This window comes from Callospermophilus lateralis, chromosome 6, assembly GCF_048772815.1.
Source record: "Callospermophilus lateralis isolate mCalLat2 chromosome 6, mCalLat2.hap1, whole genome shotgun sequence".
NCBI lineage: Eukaryota > Metazoa > Chordata > Mammalia > Rodentia > Sciuridae > Callospermophilus > Callospermophilus lateralis.
The window spans coordinates 117,825,916-117,852,130 of NC_135310.1; the positions used below are offsets into that span (position 1 = coordinate 117,825,916).

Sequence of the window (26,215 nt, forward strand, 5' to 3'; positions counted from 1 at the left end):
GTCAATCACCAGGACCAAAATAATCATAGTAATAAGATAAAATTAATTGATGGTGCAGGGAAAGACCTTGAGGGCTGTTTGGTCCTGGTAGAGCAAACTTGTCCATCAGGGTTGCCTCCTTCTACAGATGGAAACAGATCCTGCCTCCCTTCACCTGACCCTCAGGGCCACCAGGAGATCTGACTGCCCTCTTGGCACAGGAGATGGGTGGGAGTGTCAACTGGCAGGTTATGACTTGACCATCACACCACTGAGGTTTGCTGGCTGCTGTAAAACGATCCTAATAATAGATTTGGGGAAATAATTTGCCCATAATCTACTTGATCTCACCCTGCTCCTTGCATAATTTTAGCAGGGGAGTGTACTGAAACAGTATGTTGTTTCCCCCTTCAAAAACAGGGGAATTATTTGCTGGGAACCCCAAAATGGACAGGCCCAAAACAGAAAAGACCAGAAAAAAATAAGAGCAAAGAATCCCCATCAGCGAGGGGGAAGCCCAGAACGACAGCACCTAAGGACAGGGCAGAACTCAGAGTGCCCACAGGACAAAACAGAGGGCCGGAACCCCACCCAGGTGGGGGGTCATTCACAACCCAGCCACTCCCAGGGCTTCAGGACAGGGCCTGCCACCAAACAGAAGTCCATGTTCACCAGGGGAGGGTTAAGTACCCCAAGGCAAATATGGGATCATGTGCCTCCTCTGAGGCTCCTTGTGGTCCTGACACTTGGGTGCTGGGCCTGGACTCAGAAACTGTGGGTTTCAAACCCGAGTAGCTTTCCCTCTCCCGGCATGACCTTGGGAAGGCACTTCCTCTTTCTGGAATTCGGTTTCCACATTTACAAAGCGGGGTCATGGTATCGCCTGACCCCCTCCACACATGACCAAGTCCCTTCCCAGGCCAAGCACACAGAATAAAGAGAGCACACAGGCCAGGGAAAACTACAAAATCAGAAGCCATTGGGTCCCTCCTTTCCTTGATTGTATGTGCTCATTTTTCTACCACAATCATGGGTTACCTTTGAACTAAAGTAAATAATTAAAGGGGGTGGGGTGATGTGAAAGAAATTGTTGAGTCTGACAACTTTCCGGGACTCTGAACCAGGCAGAGTTAGTGCTTTACATACGTCACCCCACGTCCCTGTCCCAACAGGCCTGGAAGACAAACAGTGTGGCTCCTGTCCACAGCTGGGAGACTGAGGCTCTCTGAGAAGTCAAGCCTTCACTATTAGGAGTGGGGTACAAATAGACAGCAGTGTCACCAAGCCAGCACCTCAACGCTGGGGAAAGCAGAACATTTTTCTCCTCCTAAAACCTTTTCCTTTCTCCTTAAACAGAACCTCTGAGCAAAGCTTTCACCATTAGAGAAACTCCAGGGACCTGCCCTGGGTCCTTTAAGATCAGTTTAACTCGTTGATAAATAGCAGCATTGTGTCCAACCAGTAAAGTTATAGTGCATGATTTTTTTTTCCCCCTTCAGTGCTGGGATTGAATCCAGGGCCTCACACATACTAGGGAAGCACTCAACCAAACCACTGAGCTACACATCCCCAACCCCTGAACTGAATTTTAAAATGTGTTTCTCCTAAAAACAATGTTTGCATCTCCTATTCTCCTTCTATTCAATAATTACAACTTGTTCTCTTAAAAAATGCTAATTATAGGGGTTGGGGCTATAGCTCAGTGGTAGAGCACTTGCCTGGCATATGCAAAGCCCTGGGTTGAATCCCCAGTAAATAAATACAAATTATACTGTGATAAGAAACATACCCTAAAAAGGACTTGATGTAAGAGCTTTTCTCAGAAAAGAAAAAAAGCAGGGGTAAAGTCTCACCATATATAAACTGAGTCCTCTTTTCTAAAAGCAAATGAAAGCTGGGCATGGCGGCAGCTCACCTGTACTCCCAGCTACTGGGGAAGCTGAGGCAGGAAGATCCCAAGTTCAAAGCCAGCCTAGACAATTTAAAATATAAAAATGTAGGGCTGGGATTGTGACTCAGTGGTAGAGTGCTTGCCTAGCATGCATGAGGCACTGGGTTCTATCCTCAGCACCACATAAATGTAAAATAATGTGTCCACCTAAAACTTTTATATATATATATATATATATATATAAAACGGGCTGGGGAGGTAGCTCAGTGAGAGTATCTCTGGGTTCAAGCCCCAGCACAAATAATAATAAAGTCTATAAAGGCAAATGCAGATAAATAGCATTCTTTAAATCCTGGGAGTGAGTAGCCACCTGTTCTGTGCCCTGAGCCAACACTTGTTGCCAATATGTCTGCAGACAACAGGGCCGGCCCTAGTAATACAGTGCCCCGCCCCACACTGTGGCCCCACCCTGATACTGAAACTGGATGATGGGGTAATGCTCTAAGCTGCCCAGGGGAATGGGACAGATGGAGCCCTGTGGCTTGGAAAACTCTCTTTAAAAAAGAACCAGTGCAATTCTCACATTCACAGGTGTCTGCCTGTTGCTCAAGAGTCCCAATCCGGCCACAGTGAAGAAGAATAAGTGATAAAAAGAGGAGAGGATCTTTCAGAAGACAGCCTTGGGGCTGGCACAGGCACAAACCACTGGATGAATCAGACCTGTATTGACTCTGGAACTGAGTTCTGTTTGCCATCTGTCTGAGGCCTTTATCTGCCAGGGAAACGGGCAAGGTGCCAAGGTGAGAGGCCTGTCAGGGTGAGAGGTTGAACCACCAGGCTGTAGCATGCTGAGGAGCACTAGTCTGGGAGTCAGGAGGCCCAGCCCAGAAGATGGCCCCAGCTGGGATTCATGATTCTGAACAACTCAGAATCAGATTCATGATTCTGACCCTCCTGGGCCTCAGCTCTTCATCTGTAGCATAAAGTGTGGGTAGCACCAGGAGTATCACACCAATGGCTACAGGGGTCTCACAGACACCCAAGTTTAAAATACATACACAATTCAATTTATTTATTTTTCCAGTATTGGCAATTGAATCCAGGGGTGTTCTACCACTGCCCTACAGCAGTCCTTCTTAAATTTTTTTTTTTTTTTGAGACAGGGTCTCACTGAGTTGATGAAGCTGGCCTGGCTTTGGGATCCTCCTGCCTCACAAAAGTCCCTCGGATCACAGGCATGTACTCTGCTCCTAACAATTTTTTTAAGTTTTCTTTTTCGGTGTCTAGGGGTGTAGTTGGGTGGTACAGTGCTTGTCTAGCATGCTTGAGGTCCTGGGTTTGATCTCCAGCTTCATTTAAAATTTTTTTTACATAAAACCTATTCACGGGGCTGGGGATGTGGCTCAAGTGGTAGCGCGCTCTCCTGGCATGCGTGCGGCCTGGGTTCGATTCTCAGCACCACGTACAAACAAAGATGTTGTGTCCGCCGATAACTAAAAAAATAAATATTAAAACTCTCTCTCTCTCTCAAAAAAAAAAAAAAAAAATAAATAAATAAATAAATAAAACCTATTCACCATATGCACATCACCATGCTAAAGTGAATTTGCACTTCTGTGTTGCTTGGGGGTAGACTTTCTTGTCACCACTGAGATTGCAAAATAAGGTGTTAAAAACTGTTAACATGGGCTGGGGATGTGGCTTAAGCGGTAGCGCGCTCGCCTGGCATGCGTGCGGCCTGGGTTCAATCCTCAGCACCACATACAAACAAAGATGTTGTGTCCGCCGAGAACTAAAATAAATAAATATTAAAAAATTAAAAACTGTTACAGAAATGAATTGGGCTCTGGGGTTGATCTAAGATCACATTCCTCAAAACAACTAAAGAAATATTATTGTAACTATTTCATTAAAAATGTTTGTGTATTCTATAAATTTACAAAATTTCATCCCCCAAATGCTTTGGTTATTTTTGAAGTTTGAAAATCATACCAAATGATCTCTAGGGTCTTCCTGAGCCCTGGCACCCTACTCATCATTGTCCACACCCTGAACAAATCCACAAGGTGGTCAGTTGTGAGTGCACGTGGAACCTTCTCAGTTTCCTGCCTTGGCACACATGGCTCTTGTTTATAGCCAACTTTCTACCCAAATCCCACTCAACACCTAGCTGAACTGAAACCTCTCCCACACCAAAAAGTGAAAGTGCATCTTGGGGACCTAAATGGTATCACAGATCCTGCTTCAAGTGGTTAGGTTTAAGTGAGCTGGTGTAAAATGCTCAGCAAAATGCTGGCACGAAAGCACTCAAGGAATGGTCATTACTATCACTACTGTGTTCATTCGGGAAGATCTTTGGAGTCAGTTGCAAACTCAATTATACTGAAGAGGTCCCTGTGACCTCAGGGAAAGAATTTGGCCTTCTCTCAGAGGTGCAGCACTGCCTCCTAGTGGGTGGTTGGGCAACTGCTTTTTTGTTTTGTTTTTTGTGCTACTGGAGATTGAACCAGGAGTGCTCAACCACTGAACCACATCCCTAGCACCGCCCCCCACTACTTCCTCCCACCCTTTTAAGACAGGATCTTGCTAAGCACTGTCTAGAAATATTGATTACTCTTCATTCCAACTATGCAGTTTTTCCTAATCCAACTACTGCCCTTCTATCAGAGGATATATACTATCTTGGAGTTGGAGATTTACCCCAAACGGGTTGAGATAGAAGCATTGCACATATACTCAGCATATGGTAATATATTTATGTACATTTCATATATTAAAACCACATGGAATAGGTCATTGCAAACTATATTACAAAAGCAGTTATTAGTTCTAAGGCCAGTATATTTGGTGAAAATATTGAACTTCCTAATTTTTCCAATTTGGCAGCCTCAGGCTTATTTCACCCACTTTATTTATTTTGAGAGAATTTTTTTTTAATATTTATTTTTAGTTTTTGGCGGACACAACATCTTTGTATGTGGTGCTGAGGATCGAACCCAGGACGCACGCATACCATGCGGGCGCGCTACCGCTTGAGCCACATTCCCAGCCCTCACCCACTTTATTATATTCAAATAACTGTCCTATCATTCCCTTCTGGCTCCAGTTCTCATTCTAGTGTCTACATGTACTTCCTGTAGGTCAATGTGTAATGACTTCAAGCATCTGACCCGTTTTTCTAGCATAGTACCTGATATTTACATAAAGGTTATAAATTTTTCATATTAAAAGGTTCCTGGGCTGGGGTTGTAGCTCAGAGGGAGAGAGCACTAGCCTAGCATGCATAAAGCACTGGGCTCGATCCTCAGCACCAAAGAAGATATTATTGTCCATCTATAACTAAAAAAAATACTACAAAAAAAAGGTTATGTGAACACACATATATGTATGTACACATATACACACGTTTAACTTTGTTCCTGTGGTTTGGGGGAAATGGAACCCAGAAGTTTCTTCATTACTGACAAACACTGTACCTCCAAGTTGTCCTCAGCCCTATTTTAATGTTGAATGTGTAGAAAGGGTTTCCCTGGGGCTGGGGGTGTAACTAACTCAGCAGTAGATTGCATATCAGCATATTTGAAACCCTGTGCTTAATCCCCAGCAACAACAAAAACAATTTCGTTTCAATAGTGAAAAGATTTTTATTTTACAAAATAACAGGGCCCAAATTTAACAGCTGAGAACACTGCGTTTCTTGGAGATTTACCCCAAACGGGTTGAGAAACAAGCATTGCACAAATACTCAGCATATGGTAATTCCACTTGAGTGCCCTTCCTCCTGGTTGTCTACCTTTTCTCCCTAACCCTTGGCTCAGGGGATCTCTCCCCCAGTAGCAGAAATATGAATGTGTTAAATGAAGAAGCAAAGGAAAGCATTTTCTGGTGAGTCTTATCTGGGTGCTGGAACATCAGGAGTTTCCACGCCACAGCCGATTAAGAAACTGAATCAGGGCTGGGGTTGAGGCTCAGCAGTAGAGAACTCACCTAGCATGTGAGGCCCTGGGTTTGATCCTCAACACCAAGAAACAAAGAAAGAAACCGAACCTGAATCAGAAGAAACTGCATCTTGCTTCTGTCAGCAAGAGCAGGGCTGGGAAGAGGGTGTGGCTAGTAGGCAGGGTCCCGGTCAAGTGCACAGATGTGGCTTATTCCTTATACATGGAGGCTGAATGAAGTGGGGTAAGGAGAGAGACTCAAAAGTGGCTAACAGGACCACTATGGGGTCCTAGGGAACTTTCAAAGCCCCAGCACCCAGTACCCACTTCAAACTAAATCAGAACCCCCGGGAGGAGGGAACCCAGGTAACAGTTCTCAAAAGCTCCCCAGGTGATTCCAAAAATACACACATACCTTGGAACTCAAGTGTCCTGCAGCCTCAAAACAGGAATACAGGGAGCAAGTCAATGCACCAACTCCCAGTAGGCAAATCATAGGGGACTTTTATTGCCTGCCTAGCACCAAAGTTTAGAGACATGTTTTTCCTAATATTGCCTAGGCTGGCCTTAAATGATCTTTCTGCCTAAGCCGCCACAGTAGTGGGGATTAAGGGTGCACACAACCCCACCCACCTCAAAAGGAGCTATCTTTAAGCCATTACTTGAGTGCATACTACCAATGTCAGTGTGAGCCTACCCAGAAGCTGTTTAGTGTGCTCTGTGCCCATCCCTGTCATTGTTTGTGTACACAAAATTTAAGCAGTTTAGAATGTCCTTCCTCTTTTCACCATTTTTGATGAAAAAAATGAAATTCTGGAGATTATTTAACTGGTTCAAAGTCATACAGCCACGAAAAAGCCAGGATTTAAACTGGGCTGCTGGCTTCCAAGCCTGCCAGGCTTTAACATCACACTGCTCTTGGCAACAAGCACTAGATCAGTTGTTGGGGTCTCAGTACTCTGCCACCGACTCTTGACACCTTAGCCAAAACCTCCTTCACACCTCTAGAACTCTTCAGCCTCCTCTGGTTTTTATCCACATCTGGTCCTGCAACCCGGAGTCTGCACTTCAGATCAATCCACTGGACTGCAAACTTGGACAACCTATCAAGCCCTTCTAACATCAATCTCTTCCTCAACAATGTGAGGTAATCAGATTCTCTTTACTATCTTACCTTTTTCAACCATGTTCTTCCTATCAACTGCTGTTGATATCCAAAAAGTTGGCTCTGGCTCAATTACCAGTTTTGGTCAAAATCATTTTGAGAAAGGGAATGTGCTTTCTTCCAGGTCAACAGAATGCAGTGGCTAGTGGACTAAATGGTTTTAATCACAAAGTTGCCAACTGATTAAATGTGCGTGCTGTTAGCTGGTTCCCCCATCAACTCACTAAATGCTGTACTATATGCTATCTTGGGTTATCCTGTTTTGCCATGCACATGTGAGGCACTGGGATCGGTCCTCAGCACCACACAAAAATAAATATATTGTGTCCGTCTTATAAAAAAATCTTAAAAATATGTTCCCCAAATTTGCCAGGTGTGGCACACCTGTAATCCCAGCAGCCCAGGCTGAGGCAGGAGGATAGAAAGTTCAAAGCCAGCCTCAGCAACTTAGCAAAGCCATAAGCAACTTGATGAGACTTAATTAAAAATAAAGGGCTGGCTACCCTCCTGGGCTCAATTCCTGGTATCAATAAATATCCCCCAAATTTGATATTTACCAGTCCTCAAGATTTACCAATGATGTGGCCATATTTCTAAGAATTAAAATGAGTGGGAAGACTAGATAAGAACTGCCATAAAAATCAGTTTCAGAAGACCATCTCAAAAAAAAAAAAAAAACCCAAAACCCCTTAATCATAATTGTTTAAAAAATTTCCTCATACAATGGCATATATTGCAGCTGTCTGCAATATTATGACCTCACAAGTACATTTCAGATTCATACAAAATGAATAGGCTGATAGGCACACAACGGTTAGCATTTCTACCTTTATGCTTTGATCACATAAGCAAAACTTCCTAAAACAAAAAATTTTGAATGGAGGTATTACAATGTAATGTACTACTGGCATTTTCCCCATAAACACATCTTAACAACTCCTGACATGATCGCCCTTACAATTTAGACTGACCAAGAAAAAAGTAGAAATAGGGCTTTGGGGATGAGTGGACTACGTACTGAATACACTAATAGGATGCATTAAACCTTTTCCTGCTCTTGAGTCACCTTCTCAAGTTTCTCAATGATACATATGTGTTTAATAGAAGTACTCTAAAATACCACTTCCTTTCAGGTCACCACAACCATCTTCACTGAAGCTCCAGAATCATAAAAGGCAGATACCTTTATTAAGGTTCAGTTAAGCCCTCCTAATAGTTCAATTTACAAACTGGGCAGGCAATATCCCCAGCCTCACCCTCTGAAGTTCAAACAGGACTTCCAGTTAATTTGTTGTGTCCCCATGAAACCTAAGACATTCATGAGCCAGCGGTTTTCATTATATTATAGTACTCTCAACTTCATGGCTTTCTTGGGGGTACTAAAATTGAACACATAATTCTGTGGCTGTTAAAAAAAAAATTGATTGGGACTAGATATGCAGCTGTGATAGAACACTTGCCTAATACATACAAGGAACCACAAACAAAAAAACCCCAACTAGACTTTTACCAACTTTTACCCCTAAACATTAATTAGAACAAGCAGCTGTTTCCTCCCTTCTCCATAAGGCACCCATTTCTTCATATAACCTTAGCCTCTCCTTGTTACTCCATTGGAAGCTCTGCCTTTAAGTTTCCTTTAGTATCTACGTATCTATTTATGCTGGGGATTAAACTCAGGGCTTTGTGCATGCAAACACTCTACCAACTGAGATACATTCCCAGCCCACAACTATCACTTCTTAATTACCTCAATCTAAAACTAAGGTGAAGATAAACTGCTCATTTGATTGGGTCAAATACAAATTTGTTTTCTAGATAATGAGCTGGTGGTGTGACTTACTATACCACATTCAAACAAATGCCCGTGTCCTGGGTTTAGCCTTGTGAAGGTATAAGTGACAACCCCACATTTCCATTTCTATTTGTAAAATACTCTCATTGAAAACTTACCATGGGGTGGTTTTATCTAAACTAAATTTTCTCATTACAATGAAATTCTGGTGGCAAAGTTCTCAATGGAATGTTTGTTTCAAAAAATTTGCCAGACTTTGAGAAGTTTTCCTGGGGGAGTTAATTCTTTCAAAGAAAACTTGAGCTCAACAGTATTCTTGTTATACTCACCATAATTTCCATTTTCTTTTTCAAATGATCAAAACAATAGTAACCACCTCACAGGGCCCTCACCAAAGCCAGCATTGCAATACTAAGCAACTTAATCCCAACAATGTTCATCTTGGTATGGATCTTAACATCTATGGCTCTGTCACCTAAGAACCTGTCCACCCCGAAAATGATATCTGAATGAGGTCATGTACTTCAACAAGGCCTGTGGGGTGGGGGGAGGAGGGGCAGGGTTTCAACCATAACTATTTTTCTGTTATCTTTTCTTGAGGTTTAAGTTTGCTCTAGAAATCAACCATAATAACCTTGACCTCTAGTGAACATCTGTAGCCATCACATCACCTCAGGCCTCTCCAAATGATGGCTGGTAAGCACAGTATAAGACAAATCTAACTTAGTTAAGGTACAAAAATGCCCATTCTAAAGACTTTTGTGCTTACATAATTATACAATATTTTCTTAGAACTGAATGGAAAATTAAGGATAAAAAAATAACACTTTTACACATGCATTTCATATGTTAAGAATCACCTTTGACTACTGTTATGTGTTCCAGGTAATTGAGAAAATCCCAGGCTACTAAATGATGAATCTAAATACTGTATTAGGAATTTCTATAATAAAACAAAGGAAATGCTGCACAGACAAGACTAAGCAGTTACTTTAGGTTTAACAAACAAGTTGTACTATCTCACAGCCTGAATGAAGGGTAGAGGTATAGTCTTTTCAGATAATGCAATGAATCCTTAAAGTGGAATGAGAATTACCATGGATGTTCAAAATCAAATTCAACATTACCGGATTGTTTTATGGATAAAAATATAACTCCAACCCAGTTTTTCTTCAGTGACTTTTAATTACAAAACTCTTTCATGTTCTCAAAAAAAATGGAAAAAAAGAAGGCAACAGTCTGGCAGTACAAAAATATACAACTGGAAGAGATAACCAACTAAATTGGACAACTAAATCCAATTTAAGATTATGAAAACAAAAGCACATTTAGACAAAGTACTAAACCAGTGGTCTTACATAACCAGGCATGTTTTATCATCTAGAATTATTCTAAATTACATATGGCTAAATCACTCTGGAAAAATATGTCAACTGGCCTATAATCTGGCTATGTATGCTTTGAAAGATCTTTACAATTGATATCATATCCGATTAAGCAGCACTGTACCAAAATGAACCAGAGCTCTGAAATAATTAAAAGGTAGCTAGGATCTCCCATCCAGAAAGATATATGCTTCGTGTGAACTACTACTAACTGCAGACTAATAGGGTGCAGATACCATTTACAGATCACATGATCTTTAAAGATCTGTAACATATTAAAGTATATAAATGGAAGCTGACAGGTATCTAAATGTCACGAAACTAAAATTCATCTGGCTAATTTATAAATTGTTTTGAACTTTTTGGAAGATGGAGGTCAGAAGTAACTCAATGAAATGAGAACCACAGATCAAGCATCTGCAACTGTTGCTTTCTTAAATCATTAAGAAGTACTAACAGTGACCTCTAGTGAACATCTGTAGCCATCACAAGTCAAAATTGATTTCTTCCACTACAGTCAACTGAGAAAATGGATGATTTGCTAATGTGACCTATAATTTTAGCAATTATAGGACAGTAAAATTTCCAAATAACCAAAAATTTATAATGTCAAATCAATTTCATATCCTGTATGTTTTCTTTTTGGTACCAGGGAATGAGCCCTGGGGTGTTTAACCACTGAACCACATCCCCAGCCCCCTTTTTATATTTATAAACACGGTCTTTGCTGAGTTGCTTGACTTTGAATTTGCAATTCTCCTGCTTCAGCCTCCCAAGCTGCTAGGATTAAAGGCATGTGCCACTGTCCCTGGCTCATATTCCATATTTTCTATAACTCAAAAGATTGGCTAGGGTTTCTAGTTAAAAATAATTACAAAATTGACAACTCCTTGGGGAGGTTAAATTCCAGGTTCTAAATCACTTCTGTTAGCCACATCTATCTATAGTCGATTTCAAAGTTTTAGAGAAACCTTTTCAATTTAAGACCCTATGTGTTGAATACTGCCCCCCCCAAAAAAAACTAAAAAAAACCCACAAACTCCAAAACAAAACCCACAAACCAAAAAATACCATCAACATACACTGTTTTTTTCTGAACAGGAACAGGTCTTAACATGGTAACATGGAGAAATGCCAAAAGACAAAAAGGTCCAAACCTGGAGCTCCCAGTAGGTCAGTGTCTTACTTGATCATGTGTAACTGTGTAAAAGCTCATCTCCTTATTGAGCCTGACACCAATTCTCTCCTCTTTGTGTGAAAGGTTTGTAGGACCACTAGAAATAATTTGTCTTTTATTTTTTGGTGTTCGGTGCTGGTGATTGAAACCTGGGTGTCACACGTGCTAGGCAAGCAAGCACTCTACCCACTGTGTTCCAAGAACCTAAATCTTAGTGTCCTCTTTTAGACTGAATTCAATGTCTTTAGAGACAAAGTCAGTACAATGTGATCCAAACTATCTTCAAAGACCAAATTTAAGGAAACTAAGCCACAAAAGACTGTTGCATTATGATTTAATCTAATTGCACAAAAAATTTGAAATTACAACTCCTCCAGATTTCTAAGAGGAAGGTTATGCATGCCTCCATATTCAATTCTGCACTGTTACATTTGAACCATACTGTGAATTTTACATCATGATGGATCAGTTTAGAATTTCCATGCAACACTTCAAATTATAAAATGGAAGCAAATTTTAAAACTTTGTGGAAGTTTTCATGCTAAAGATAAAAGCCATTTTTATGGGCAACTTACTTCAGATACAATATGCCAGGTTGCTGCTTATTTTAAAATGTTAGTCACCAAATATCATGGACCCTGAACTGGCTTCAACTCCCAAAATAAGCTGCTTAACTACTAACAATAAGGTGACAACCAAAATTTCCCTTCACCTCAAAAGACTATTCCATAGTGCCTCTCTGTTGTGTTTCTTATAAAATAAGAACTGTACAATCAACTGCTTTCTATGGGATAAGAACAATGGTAACAGTGGGTTCAACTGACTATTATACAATTATGCTAATATTTTATTAATTCAAAAGCACTTTACAAGAAAATATAAGTATGGCTTCCAATAGGAATGTTATACCTGGACTTGGTACCAAGCTCAGATTTGAGTTTGCAAGGAAAAACAGGCTTTCAAGTTAAACAACAATTTGTAACCAAAACTTTAATCCCAAGGATTCTCACAAAACATATTACAAATGACAGCATGGAAAAAAAAAATCTTGCACAGTAACTCAAAAAAGTTCAGCTCTACAATGTACCCTTAAACTGGCAGGACATGGGTATTTTAAAATCTCAAATTTACAAATAATGAATGTTACAAATAGCTATGCATTCACATATAGCAATCACATAAGAACTTATGACCTAAGCAAAGGTAAATTTTCTTGAAACTTATCAGATCTATACCAGCTAGGCAACCTCTGCCCAGGGGTGAAGACTAGTTGGATTTTACGAAACCTCTAGTTTAATAGTGCCGATTTTATCATCTTTACCTGCTTGCCTGTATTCACAGCTGCTTTTAAAGACTGCTTATTCATCTACACCTGTGTATTATACTTCAGCTATGAAAAAAGGGAAATTTAACTTTTTTTTTTTTTTTGCCAGTTTTGTTCCTATAACATTAGAACATCACACTTTAGCTGGGCAGGATTTAGAGGTTTATTTTCAGTCTATGCAAGACTAAAGTTCAAAGCAAATTCAATTTTGCTTAAGGGAACATTGTAAAGTAACAATTATTGGTATTACATGCCTCATATGATCCATTTCAAACCATAGAGAATTACATCATATGTGTCACTGTTCCAAGAGACAAATAAATTGAACAGCTAAAACATCTTAAAAATGCACCAAGCTTATGAAGTCTCAAACAAAACTTGAATTTTCTGTACATACTCCTGTCAAATGAAGTTATTTCCTGTACACCACTTCTCTTGCAAACTGGTCTTCTATTTCCTTTCATTTGACCTAGATCGGCTAAAAACAAGAACAAAAAACAAAACTTGATATTTGCAATTTGGTTACCCTCAGTGACAAAAGCATCATCATTTAAAAACTTAAAAAATCTTATGGCTTAAAAGAGACTATGCACGTTCTTAAGTAGCTTAAGTCTTTAGACAGCTTACCTACGAGACCTAGAGAAGGATCGGGATGGCTTGTGATTTCTCTCCCGAGACAGTGATCTCTCTCTTCTCCTATCTCTAGAAAGGGACCTAACCAAAGAAGAATAGAATGTTAGAGCAATTTATTTATGATAATTATACCCAGCAGAAACAATTTTCTAAGTCTGAAAACTCAAAGATGACTTTGAGTGGCTTTATATGCCGTTTGATTCACTAAAGTCAAGGTTTATCACATTAATTAAGTCATTCTGAAGACAGCAAAGGAATGAGAAACACTACCATTCCTGAAAATGTGGCTTAAAGACAATATTATTTACCTGCTCCGGCTTCGAGAGAAGCTTCTCCTTCTTGGAGATCTAAAAGCAGAAACAAGAAAATTAGCCTAATTGTCAGTTACTATTAATGGCGTGAGGCATTTCCCAACTTTTCAATCTCACTGTTGGGCCCAGTGAATGTGCCGAAGAACTGGCACCCATCGTCCAAAAATAAAAAAAGAAAAGAAAAAAAAGGCACAGAAGGATTAAGGAACAAAAAGCTCAAGTGAAAAGCAGGTATTCCAACCATGGATTCATTTTAACAAAGAATGCTTCACAGCAGATCTGTCCAATGCAAAACTTCATGTCAAACTAACTTCACTACCCAAACACCACGCCAAAATGTAGTCCCACAAGTAGTTCCAAAAACAGTACCATAAACCAGTATTTGGAACCCATGCAAACCTATAAGTCCGTAACGAGACTTAGGTACCAGGTGGATAGTGTAATTTTGTGAAAACGCGATAGGTGTAAATACTGATGCCACTTAGTGCTACATTAGAACTGCATTTGTGATCGTCACATTTAAGAGTGTGTTTAGGCTTATCAAATTACCTTAGCTTGGCCCACACTTCACCCCCAAATTTTTAAAATTTTGAAAACTGTTAGTAAAACCATTTAAAGGTGATAGGATTCAACAAATTTTTGCTAGGAAGGAAAGCTAAAATCTGTTAGAGATATTAAAATTTTTAGTTTGGCATCTCACACATGCAAATAAGTTCCACTTGAAGGTCTAGTTACATTATGAGTTCCCTATCACCCTTAAAAGTTTTTTCAAGCAATATATATGTACGTTACCATTCAATTATGCACAGCCAGCCTTTGATCCAGAAAAAAGAATTACTTTAAGCCGCTTACTCCTTATTTTAACCAGCAGTAAACTGTATAAGCAGGAAAAACTTACTAGTTTTGGGTTTCAACAAGCTAGAAATGGTGAGGTGAGGCTGCCGGACTGACGGCCAGGAAGAATTTGCTGAAAAGGTTTTGCCAGATGTTGCGTTGGATTTAGTTGGTTGGCGAAGGGGGTGTTGTGGATTTTTCCTGCTTTTTTGTTAGCCGAAGGCTGCTGCTGTAGTTGTTGTGAAGACATTTGGTAAATAAACAGCTGAGCTGATTGGCCAGGAATGTGTGGGCGGTCGAGGTGGCTGCTGCCGATTTGGTTAAGGTTGGAGAGAAGGCTGAGAGAAAACAGCATGCTCGGGAACCAAAGGGCGGTGCAACCTGACGACTGGCCAGCCTGGGTCATGTGAAACGACACCAGCCAAGCTGAATGGGGCGCGCTGGTCACATGACGCTGAAAGGGCTAGTTGACTGGCTAATGCAGATTCAGAGGGTGGTGAGAAGAGACATGATGGTGACTCTGTAACGGGGTTCATTTTTATTAATAGATGGACCAAAAAGCACAAAAAAAAAATGAAAAACAAGCCATCAGTACAACCATCTATTAGCTAACAAATACTCTTTATTATGATGGGCAACAGTGTGTTGTTTTTCAAAATAGCAAAAGGGGCAAGATTTTGAACTCCTATCTCCTAGGACTTCACTCACCTGTAAGAGGTAAATTTAGTCCTATAGAAACTATTTTGGAGGTTTGAGGAGATGTGGAGTTAGCATCCAGACAATACTGTCTGGTCCAAGAATGATGCCATTTTCAATTACAAAAAAACTGAATTCTCTCCTATTTGGGATTGAAGAACAGATGACTGGGATTACTTCGTTTTTAGCCCCCTTTATTGGTCAGTGACTTAAGTTAGTTTCAGAATGATTTCTACTTTACCAGTTGTAACATTAAAACAGCTGCCTGTTTGATAAATATTACAATTGTGCTAGTAGAAAACACATTTTTGTGAAGAGCTAGAGTTGAATGTAATGTTTGTCATTATGGAGTCAAGAAATGGAAAAAGGCCTAAACTGAAGTATAAGGGAAGACTTGGAAAGATGCAACTAGAAGATGAACTAGAAGATAGATCCAAGATAGAAGTTACTGACTACCAACATGAACAGTGACCTACAGACAAAAAAGCCAACACTCAGCACAACTCACATACCCCAAACTACACCCAGCAAATGTTTCGTAGAAACCTCCGATCTTCACAGTAAGTTTACAACCCACCAACAAACTTTAGGAGAAATACCTGCTCCTACTAGCTACTCCATTACACCGATACCTCTAAAACACGTTATCTCTCAAGTACCTGCGGCGAGGTGGAGGACTCCTCCTACGATAATCATCTCGAGGACGACGACCCCAAGAGGGAGGTGGGCCACGATTTCGACTTCTTTTTTCACCATTCGAGAGTTCCACTCTTACACGGCAGCCACAAAGTGTTCTTTGGAAAAGCAGAGACATTAACTTTATGATGTCTATTACAGGGAAAAGTAAACATTTAGTTACTTCTTGCAAGGATCAGCAGGTCTATGACTTTTAATACCAAAAACAAGTTTTAGTTTCCTTTTCCTTATTTTTTAACTACTGCAGACTGAATCCAGGAGCCCTTTACTGCTACTGAGCTAAATCCCAAGTTCTTTTTATTCTTTGAGACAAGGTCTAAATTGTTGAGACTGGCCTTGAACTTTCGATCCTCCTGCCTGAGACTCCCCAGAGGTTGCTGAAATAAACAGGCATAACTACTAGGACCAGCTTAGTTTCACTTTTTTAAAACTATAAAATGGCTGTGCTTGACTCCCAATCTAATTTTAAATTAAGTGTAACAACCAAATGGGATTTTCTAAAGCACCAATTAACAAGAAACCAACTTTCTTCTTTTTCCACTTGTTAGAACCAGTGTGATTATTGAACTCAATATTAACTTGTAATAGTTATTTAAATGTGAAGATTCCTGAATTTATCTTTTTAGAATGAGTTCTGTAACTGGGCACAGTGGCACAAGCCTGAAATCCCGGTGGCATTGGGAGGCTGAGGCAGGAGGATTGCCTGTTCAAAGCCAGCCTCAGCAATGGAGAGGCACTAAGAACTCAGTGAGACCTTGTCTCTAAATACAGAATAGGGCTGGGGATGTGGCTCAGTGGTTAGTGACCCTAAGTTCAATCCCCAGTACCAAAGGGAAAAAGAAAAAAAGAACTAGTTCTATATCCCTAATGTGATTTCTTCCCTGGAGTAGGTCCCAGCATTTATTTATTATTCAACTGAGTCATTCTCCTCCAACCTTCTCTGTAAATAGGGCTCTCTAAGCCAAGACAAAACCATTTTGGACATTTTTCTCCCCTCAATCACAAAAGTGGGGCATATAAGAAATTAAGGCTGAAATTGGGGGAAAAAACAATGGTCTTCCATTTTATTTGCCCACAGCCATTAAGTTTCAACAAGCCACTATATCTGAACAGTAAGTGGGAAGAGATGTGCCCTGGAAAACTGTTATGTAACCTGTAATGACCTTTCATATATGACTACAGAGCCAACTCTTGGATCCTTTTTTTTGATTACCGTTAAGGAGAAAATGATCTCATCTAAGGCAATATGACTTGCTTCAAGAAAGAAAATTTGAAACAATTTTTGGATCAATGGCTTTCCTTGGTTTTATGAACTGATTTTCAAATGCCAGGAAGTGAGAGAAGATCAACACACCTGTTACTCTGACTAGTATTATTATCAATCAACTAGTAGGACACTATAAACAAAGGGAAATAGCTCACACTTCCTAAATAAAAATACCTCAAAGACTTAAAATTTAGTACAATAAGCCTCTGCATAATCATAATTTTAAAGAAAGAATATAGAATCTCTCAGTCACCTAAAAGCCACAAAAATCTTTAAAACAAAACAAAAACAGGCAACAAATTTACCATTAGTATACATTAATCTTTAAATTACCTTCCATCTAGCTCTCGGACAGCATCAGCTGCATCTCGGGGATCTTCAAATTCAACAAAAGCAAAGCCGGGAGGGTTTCTAGCAACCCACACACTTCGGAGTGGTCCATAGTAGCCAAAAGCCCGTTCCAATTCGGTCTTGTTGCCATTGTTTCCAAGATTACCTACATAAACCTTACAGTCCAATGGACAAGAATCACGATGCATTTCTGTAACAAACAAAAAAAGGTATACAAATGATTTACAGTTAAAAACAGAGATCATAAGAAAAAATTACAAAATAATAAAAATTCTTGAAATCCCTTCTTGGGCTAGGAATATAGTTTAGTGGCAGAGGGCTTGCAAGCTGAGACCCTGTATGTGATCACTAGCACGGCCCCCCATAAATCAATTTCCCCCTTATTTTTACCAACAACCCCAGGAAACTAGCAAATTAAAAAAAAAGGCTCCTTGGAATATTGGGGTTGGGGGGCCCTAAGGGATCAATTATCACAATCTGGACCATGAAAGTTGAATTTCACCTAATTCATTTAACCCTTAAAAGAGCCTTTAGATGGCTGGGACTGTAGCTCAGTGGTAGAGCACTTGCCCTGCAGGTGTGAGGCCCTGGGTTCAATCCTCAGCACCACATTAAAAATAAAGATATTGTGTCCATCTACAACTTTAAAAATTTTTTTTTAAATAAAGAGCCTTTAGGAAAGTTAGTAAAACCTGCTCAAAAACAAACTTTCAGAGAGTCAAAAACCAAGTTAATAAACATGAAAGCCAGTATTTAGTTCGATAATTTTTTGTTCTTAATATAGGAAATTGAGCCCAATGGTGCTTAACCACTGAGCCAAATCCTCAGCCCTTTTTTATATTTTATTAGGGCCTCACTAAGTTGCTGAGGCTGGCTTTGAATTCGCCATCCTCCTGCCTCTGGAATTATAAATGCACCACTGCCTAGCTTCATTTTCCTAATAAATAAAATGGTTAAGCTTGATCCCTAGTTTAATTTCAAACTAAATTTAACAAATAACAAGATTTGCCACTCTCTTTCATCCTTTCCCAGGCTTAAACAGAGTTAAGACATAAGGCTGACACCATTTTGGCCATTTTACATAACCAACTCCAGCTAAGGCTATCACTGAATGTTAAAGACACCTCGCTTAGCCTGCACAAGGAACCGTGTTTCCATCCCCAGCACCACAAAACAAACATACACCTCACAACCCTCAATCCTCACACAACAGTTGGCACGTACAAAATCACAACTAAAAATACCCCATTTATGTTTGATGTATCAAAATGCATAAATGCATTGTTTTTATAACTAATGAAAACAAAAAAGATTATAAAAAAACTCCCCATCATTCATCCACAGCTATTAAGTTCCAACAAAGCCACTACATTTAGTCCAAAGTATGTTTGTAAGCCAAAACCTAACCAGCTTTAATATTCAAATTATTCTTTCACTTAAGAAAGCATCCCTTTGGGGCTGGGGTTGTGGTTCACTGGCAGAGCTCTTTCCTAGCACATGTGAGGCACTGGGTTCCTCAGCACCACATATAAATATACAATAAAGTTTTTTTTTTAAAGCATCTCTTTGATCTCTATCACCGCTAAAAAAATGTAACAAAACTTCCTTGATTCCACATTAACTTCCTTTTGTACAGGAACAATGCTAATACACATCATTACATCCAAGTAGTATGTGGTGCAAATTCCTTAAGCAACAAAACCAAGTGTTCCATCCTCACCACCATAAAAAGAAAAAAGTAACCTCAAGGAACACTGCTGACAATAACAAAGACGTCGATCCAAATGCTCAACAAATATACAAAATGTGGTACAAGTCGTTCAGTAATAACTTAAGAAACGTAGAGCTAACAAATGCTACGATATGGAAAAACCTCGAAAACGTTAAAGCAGAAATAAAAGTGCACGTTCTATATGGTTCCGGGCATATGGAATACCTAAAACAGGTAAATCCAGTGGTTGTCAGCGATTGGGAGGAGCTGGGAGTGACTGTTTAATGGCTACAGGTCTCCTTGGGGGCATCGTGTAAGTGGTTGGGAACTAGATGGCTGCAAAACAGTTAGTACTACTGTATTGTTCCGCTTCAAATAAATCTTATGTAACTTTCACCTCAAAAAAATTGTTACAGCCACAACCCCAGCAATTTTAGAGGCTGAGGAAGGAGCATTGCTCAAGTTCCTGGACGGCCTTTGCAACTTAGCAAGACACTGTCTCAAAATAAAAGAGCTGGGGATATATAATTCAGTGGTAGAGAGCACCCAGGTTCCCCCCGCCCCCGGAAAAAAAAAGGTTACAAAAAAGGGTATTTTCTTATGCAAAAATTCACTGCATTTGGGTCCTTCCTTGATAAATCTTCAATACTGAATGTCACTCCAACAATAAATTGTTTGATCACGTACGTAAAAGCAACCTTCTCAATTCAGCTGACAGCCTTTTCGTGCACACCACGTTTTTCTCTTAAATTTATCTAATCAAAAGACCAAGTCCAGACACATCCCCTCTGCCTTGACCCCACCCTGTGAAAACCGATTTTTAAAACATTCTTCCGCGACCGGTTTCAGGCCTATGAATGGGAAGTAACCTTAAGAACAATGCAACTCAACCTGAAAGACGGCAGTTCGTTTAAGGGGGAGTGGGGGGAACGGTTAAGATCCGGGCTGTAAATAAGTCGAATTAAAAAAAAAAAAAATCAAACAACAAGTGGCTACAAGGTCATTTTTTATTTCTTATGCGTTTAGTTTTCATCATATGGATAAAAAGATCCAATCTCTAATATTGACTTGGAAAAAACCTTGAGCTGTTCCAGGAAAACAAGGAGCCAAAGGGGGAGAAAAAAGGCGCCATAAAGTCGAAAGGCCGTGACCCGGAGCGCAATTCGGTTACGGCTCCCCCCTCTTCTCCCAGAGCCCCGGATCATCCCTGACGCCCCCATGGGGTATGAAGACCTCCTCCCAAGGCCAGGAAACATCCTTTGACGGACCGGGAGCCCCGCCGCCGCCCCGTGCTGAACGTCACAAAATGGCGGCGGCGCCTCTTTGTCTCAATCTGGCGCCGCCATTGAGCCGGCCCCACCTAGGTTGTTATATTCCACTTCCCTTCTTCCCCCGCAAGTCTCTCACCGAGATCGTGGGTTAGAAATGCGAAGGCTCAAATCCACACGATCCGATGGATCTTCCAGCTCCTACTCCGGCTCAGCGTCCGCAGCTGCGCTCGCTCACCCGGCGTCCACGAAATGGCGGACCACCGCCGTCTCCTCGCCGTATTTATACACCATCCTGGGGTCACGTGATTGGGTGAGCTCGCCCAATGAGAAGCGCCGGAGGCCGTGACGTGGCGGCTACAAACGCAGCGAGAGTCGCGGTTGCTGGGAGCGCGCTCAGGCGGTTCCGTCAGGTGGGTGGAGACCTGTGGTGGCGCGCGTGGGTGGCCGCCAGCCTGGAGCTCCCCCTTTGTCGATCACCACCTTATCCTTAGACCCCTCCCCCTCGCTTCCTTCACGTAGGGCGCGGTTTGATAAACAACACCGTCGGCGTTAACTCTCAAGCACTGATTATAGAGTCTTTGGCTCCAAACAAGCTTAGAGCATTGGATGCATCATTAATTACCCTTGTGAGCGGTTGGGCTGAGAGCCTCGCGTTTCCAGACGCTGTGGAAAGTTGCTCCCTAGGTTACGGACCTGTTTGTGAACCGAGGGCCCAGACTGTGACCGTTCGGATCGCTATTTAAGGAAAAGCCTGGCTCTGAAAAGTTTGACCGACTCTAGCAGGTTTCCCACTTCTCGCCCCCACCTCAGGGCTTGGCACAAAAGGCAAATCTGGAAATGATCACCGTTATCAAGTAACCGGAAAGGGACATTTTTAAAGGAAGATTTAGTTTAAATTCTGGGCCCCCAAACAAATGCCAGGAAGAGCATCTTAGCCTTTCTGCAAACAGTCCTTGGCCTGCCTGGTAAAGGCTGCTGAATTTACGTGGGCCTCTTCCCCTAGGAAGACTGAGGCAATCCCAGGAATAATATTGGGGGCCAGATGCCATGGCATCCACCTGTAATCCCATCAAGTCGGTAGGCTGAAGCAGGAAGATCACAAGTTCGAAGCCAGCCTGAGAAATTTAGCCAGATCTTGTTTCAAAATCAAAAATTGTTGGGGATGTGACTACTCAGTGATAGAGCACCCCTGGGTTCGATTTCCTGTACAAAAAAAAAAGGGAAAGAAAGAAAAATTTCTGGATATGAAAGATGAAAACTAAACGCATAAGAAATTTAAAAAAAAAATTCTGAATACAGAAATTATCTCTCCCCACCCCCACAAGAAGTTGAACCCAGGGGCATTCTACCACTGAGCTAGATCCCCAGCACTCCAGCCCTTTGTAATTTTTGAAACTTCATTGGAGTGTGCCACCACCTCCAGCAGAAATTATTCACGTAGACTCGTCACTCGTCAAGTTAAGAACCGTGGTACTAAGTTATCTTCCAATTCTGAAACCTACTGTTCCTAACTCACTGAGCCTATTTATACTTTTTTTTTTTTTAATTTAAGAAAAAAAAAATGCTACTGAAGGTCAGGCACTAATAGTTATGGATAAGATTTAATATTTTAAATATTGTGATTGAATTCCAAGTTTCTATAACGGAAAAAATCTAATAAGAGCATGAACTATAACAATAGTTCATTAACTACTTAATCCAGTCAGGGTCCTGGCAGGAAAAACAAGGCACACTATAAGGATTAAACACAGAGGGAATTATTTACAAAGGACAAAGGTGTAGGCAGAGAGAGGGAGAATCCCAGAGGCAACTCTTAGTCCTCACAGGGGAAAGATGGAGAGCAGAGTTACCAGAATAAACCAGGTGCTGTAGCTATGGAAGAGAGGCTGTTATAATCTTAGCTACAAGAATTGTGGGGGGGGGGGGGGGTAATAGTAAGTGGATTACCCTCTCTTCCCATACTCCTCATCTTTTTCTGTGGTGCTGGACATAGAACCCAGGGCCTCCTAAATGTTCCACCACTGAGCTAAACTCCCAGCCCTGTTAGTACCATCTTTCAATAGGACTTAAAATGTTTTGCTCCAAATCAACTAGAATCTTGGCCAGGAGAGCTGGTAGTGTAAGCCTAGAGGTCAGTCTCCCAGAGCAGGACAGAAAAGGTGGGAGAACCGATCTAGGGCTACACTATTACATGCTCTACCACACCCAGCAGGAATGTAAATATCTGAATAATTTTTATATTGAGTTCATGTCTTGGGTTAAACTATATTATAAAATTAATCTGTTTATACTTTTAACTGTGGTGACTGAAAAACTTAAAATTACATATGTGGGGATTGAGGGTGTAGCTCAATGGTAGAGCACTTGCCTTGCATGCATAAAATCCCAAGTTTGGGGCTGGGGTTGTAGCTCAGAGGTAGAGCACTCACCTAGCATGTGTGAGGCCCTGGGTTCAATCCTCAGCACAAACTAATTATAAATAAAATAAAGATATTGTGTCTAATTGAAACTAAAAGTTTATGTGTATATATATATATAAAGATCCCTAGCACTGCAAAAAAATTATGTAGCTAACATAGTTTAAAATTTTTTTTAGTTGTAGATAAACTTTATTTCATTTATTTATTTTTATGTGATGCTGAGAGTTGACCCAGTGCCTTACAAGTGCTAGGCAAGTGCTCCATCACTGAGTTACAACCCCAGCCCTCACATTATATTTTATTAAATATTAGACAGTATTGACAAACAAATAGAAAATAACCCCACGTAATTTTTAAAAAAAAAATCATTTAAAGACTTATTTTCCGGGCTGGGGATGTGGCTCAAGCGGTAGCGTGCTCGCCTGACATGCATGCGGCCCGGGTTCGATCCTCAGCACCATATACAAACAAAGATGTTTTGTCCACCGAAAACTAAAAAATAAATATTAAAAAATTCTCTCTCATTCTCTCTCTCTCTCCTCTATCTTAAAAAATAAAAAATAAAGGCATGTACCACCACACCTTTTTATTTTTTATTTTGGAAGAGGGTGTGACTAAATTGCTGAGGGTCTTGCTCAATTGGCTAAGTAGGCCTCAAACAGTCCAGGGGACTATGAGTCATCACCAAGACTGGTTAATCTAATTACCTTGATTCTTGGAGAGTATCTTTCTGTGTTTTGTATATTTTTGTTCTTTGTTCTTGAGGCAGAGTCTGTTTTAGTTACCTCAAACTCCTGGGTTCAAGTGATCCTTCCACCTTAGCCTCTTGAGTACCAAGAATCCTGGAACTACAGACATGTGGCTTGTGACAACATTCCTAGGCGTGTGTGTGTGTGTGTGTGTGTGTGTGTGTATTTTAGTCATAGTTGGACATAATATCTTTATTTATTTTTATGTGGTGCTGAGGATCAAACCCAGCATGTGCTAGGCGAGTGTTCTACCACTGAGCCACATCTCCAGCCCTCTGTATATTTTTTAATCGTGATTTTTTTTTTTTTTAAACTGGGGATTGAACCCAGGGGCACTTTTACCACTGAGCCACATGTTCAGCACCCTCCCCCTTTTTTAAAATGTAACTTTTGGATGTTGATCTTTATTTTATTCATTTATTTACATGTGGTGCTGAGAATCAAACCCATTGCCTCCCACATTCTACACAAGTGCTCTACCACTAAGCCCCAACCTCAGCCCCATCCTCAGCCCCTTTTGAGACAGAGTTTTATTAAGTTGCTGACCTTGGACTGGGGTTGTAGCTTAGCCGTAGAGTGCTTGCTTAGCATGTGCGAGGCTCTGGATTCAATCCTCAGCACCACATAAAAATAAATAAAAAATAAAGATATGGTGTCCAGCTACAACTAAAAAAAAAAAAAGTTGCTGGCCTTGAATTTGTGATCCTCCTACCTCAGCCTCCCAAGATGCTGTAATCACAGGCATGAGCCATCTAACAATGATCTCTTTATTGTACATAAAATGAAAAATAATTCCTTATTATCAAATATTCAGTGTTCAAATTTCCTTCATTGCCTCACAAATATTTTTAGAGTTGGTTGATTTAAATTCTGATCTAAATAAATTTACGCATCACATTTGGTTGATACTGTTCTAGTCTCTTACTCTGTTTCTATGGGCTTTTCTTCCATCTGTCTTCCTCCCTCCCTCCCTCCCTTCCTTCCTTCCTTTTTGTGGTGCTGGATATTAAACCCAGGGTGCCTTGAACATGCTGGGCAAGAGCTGTACTCTACCATTGAGCTACTTCCCCAGCCCTTAATCATTTGTTCATTCATTCATTTAAGACAGGGTCTTGCTAAGTTGTCCAAGCTGTCCTCTAACTTGGAGTTATGATCTTCCAGCCTCGGCCTCCCCAGTAGCTGGGACAATAGGTATGCACCACACCCAGCACCCATGCACTTCTTTATTTGGCTTCCTGATCTGTCTTTTGTAATAAAACTGGAACTGTAAGGATAGTGTTTGCTTGAGTTCTGTTATTTTTCTCGTGAATTATCAAACTTAAGGGGATTATGGGAACCCCTGAATGTGTAATCTTTTGGTCAGAAGTTTGGGATATCTAAGGAACCTTAGAAGATGAGGCTAATGTCAGAAATAGAAGCAGTTTTGTTGAGAACTGTGCCCTTAAACTTGTGGAGTCTTTCTAGGAAAGGCGACACACACCAGCAATCCCAGCAGCTCAAGGCTAAGACAGGAGGATCGAAAGTTCAAGGCCAGCCTCAGCAACATAGTCAGGCCCTAGGCAACTTAGTGAAACCCAATCTCAAAATAAAAAAGCAGGGCTGGGATTGTAGCTCAGTGACAGAGCACTTGCCTCACATGTGTGAGGCACTGTGTTCAATCCTTAGCACCACATAAAAATAAATAAAATAAAGGCAACCTTTCCATCTACAATTATAAAAAAAATAAAAATTAAAAGGGATGTGGCTCAGTGGTAAAACGCTCCTGGGTTCAATCCCTGATACAAAAAAAAAAAAAAGAAAAAGAAAAAGAAAACAACTTGTAGAGTCTGACAGGGTGTCAGAACTGAATTCAGTACACCAGTACACCAGTTGGTATTGCAGCAATTGTAGTAGGAAGAGAATAACAATCTACACAATGGGAGAAATGTTTATAAATCATATGTAGTAGCCCCCCCTTATTTGTAGAAGATACATTCTAAGAACCCCAGTGGTGCCTGAAACTGTAGATAGTACTGAACCCTATAATTTAATGCTTTTTCTGTCTTACCTAAGCACTTATCCTTCACCGTGGACATAACTTGCGGTTTGAGGTGCAACAGTGAAACTATCATGAATTTCTTCTTCATAATTTTATATATATAACATCATTATTTTATATTTTATGATGCTGGGAATTGAACCCAGAGCCTTGTGCATAAAGATTCACTTTTACTGTAGGTCTTGTAGCAACCTCAGCATACTTTTTTTTTCTTATTAAATTTCTTTCTTATTAAATTGAGAACTTTCACATTTTTGCTTGAAACACTTTGCCACTTTTCTTTGGCATACACAGATTGCCAGCGTCATGACTGTTACATGTGTTGGTGACATTACTAAGTAAAACAAGGGTTACTTGAGTATAAGCACTGCAATAACCTTGACAGTCAATCTGATAACCATAATGGCTACTAAGTGACTAATAGGTAGGTGTGGTATGCGTTGTAGTATTTATGGACTGCAGCTCACTGTGGTCAATGGAAACTCCAGAAAGTGAAAGGGGGACTAGTGTACTGAATAACCAAACCTTCTGGCTATACAGCCCAAGTGCTGTATGCTTATGACTTTTTTAGTATGTGTGTGTGT

General features: G+C 40.5%; 1 protein-coding gene across 1 annotated transcript; it reads right to left on the minus strand.

The window, feature by feature from the left end:
* Positions 1–12,799: 12,799 nt before the first annotated feature.
* On the minus strand, positions 12,800–20,678 carry Srsf3 (serine and arginine rich splicing factor 3). The gene is made up of 6 exons (XM_076858814.1): positions 20,561–20,678; positions 17,425–17,632; positions 15,788–15,922; positions 13,596–13,634; positions 13,282–13,368; positions 12,800–13,132 (listed from the first exon to the last, which is right to left on the minus strand). The coding sequence occupies exons 2-6, from the start codon at positions 17,628–17,630 to the stop codon at positions 13,105–13,107; spliced, it is 495 nt and encodes a 164-aa protein (XP_076714929.1). The 5' UTR covers positions 17,631–17,632; positions 20,561–20,678; the 3' UTR covers positions 12,800–13,104.
* Between the last annotated feature and the right edge of the window lie 5,537 nt (positions 20,679–26,215).

Excerpts from the sequence above, each read along its gene's own strand:
- Srsf3 (XM_076858814.1), bottom strand. The coding sequence starts at position 17,630 with ATGCATCGTGATTCTTGTCCATTGGACTGTAAGGTTTATGTAGGTAAT. Across the intron at positions 13,635-15,787 it reads AGTCCTCCACCTCGCCGCAG|ATCTCCAAGAAGGAGAAGCT; the intron begins GTACTTGAGAGA and ends TTCTGCTTTTAG. Across the intron at positions 13,133-13,281 it reads TCCTTCTCTAGGTCTCGTAG|CCGATCTAGGTCAAATGAAA; the intron begins GTAAGCTGTCTA and ends TCTTGTTTTTAG.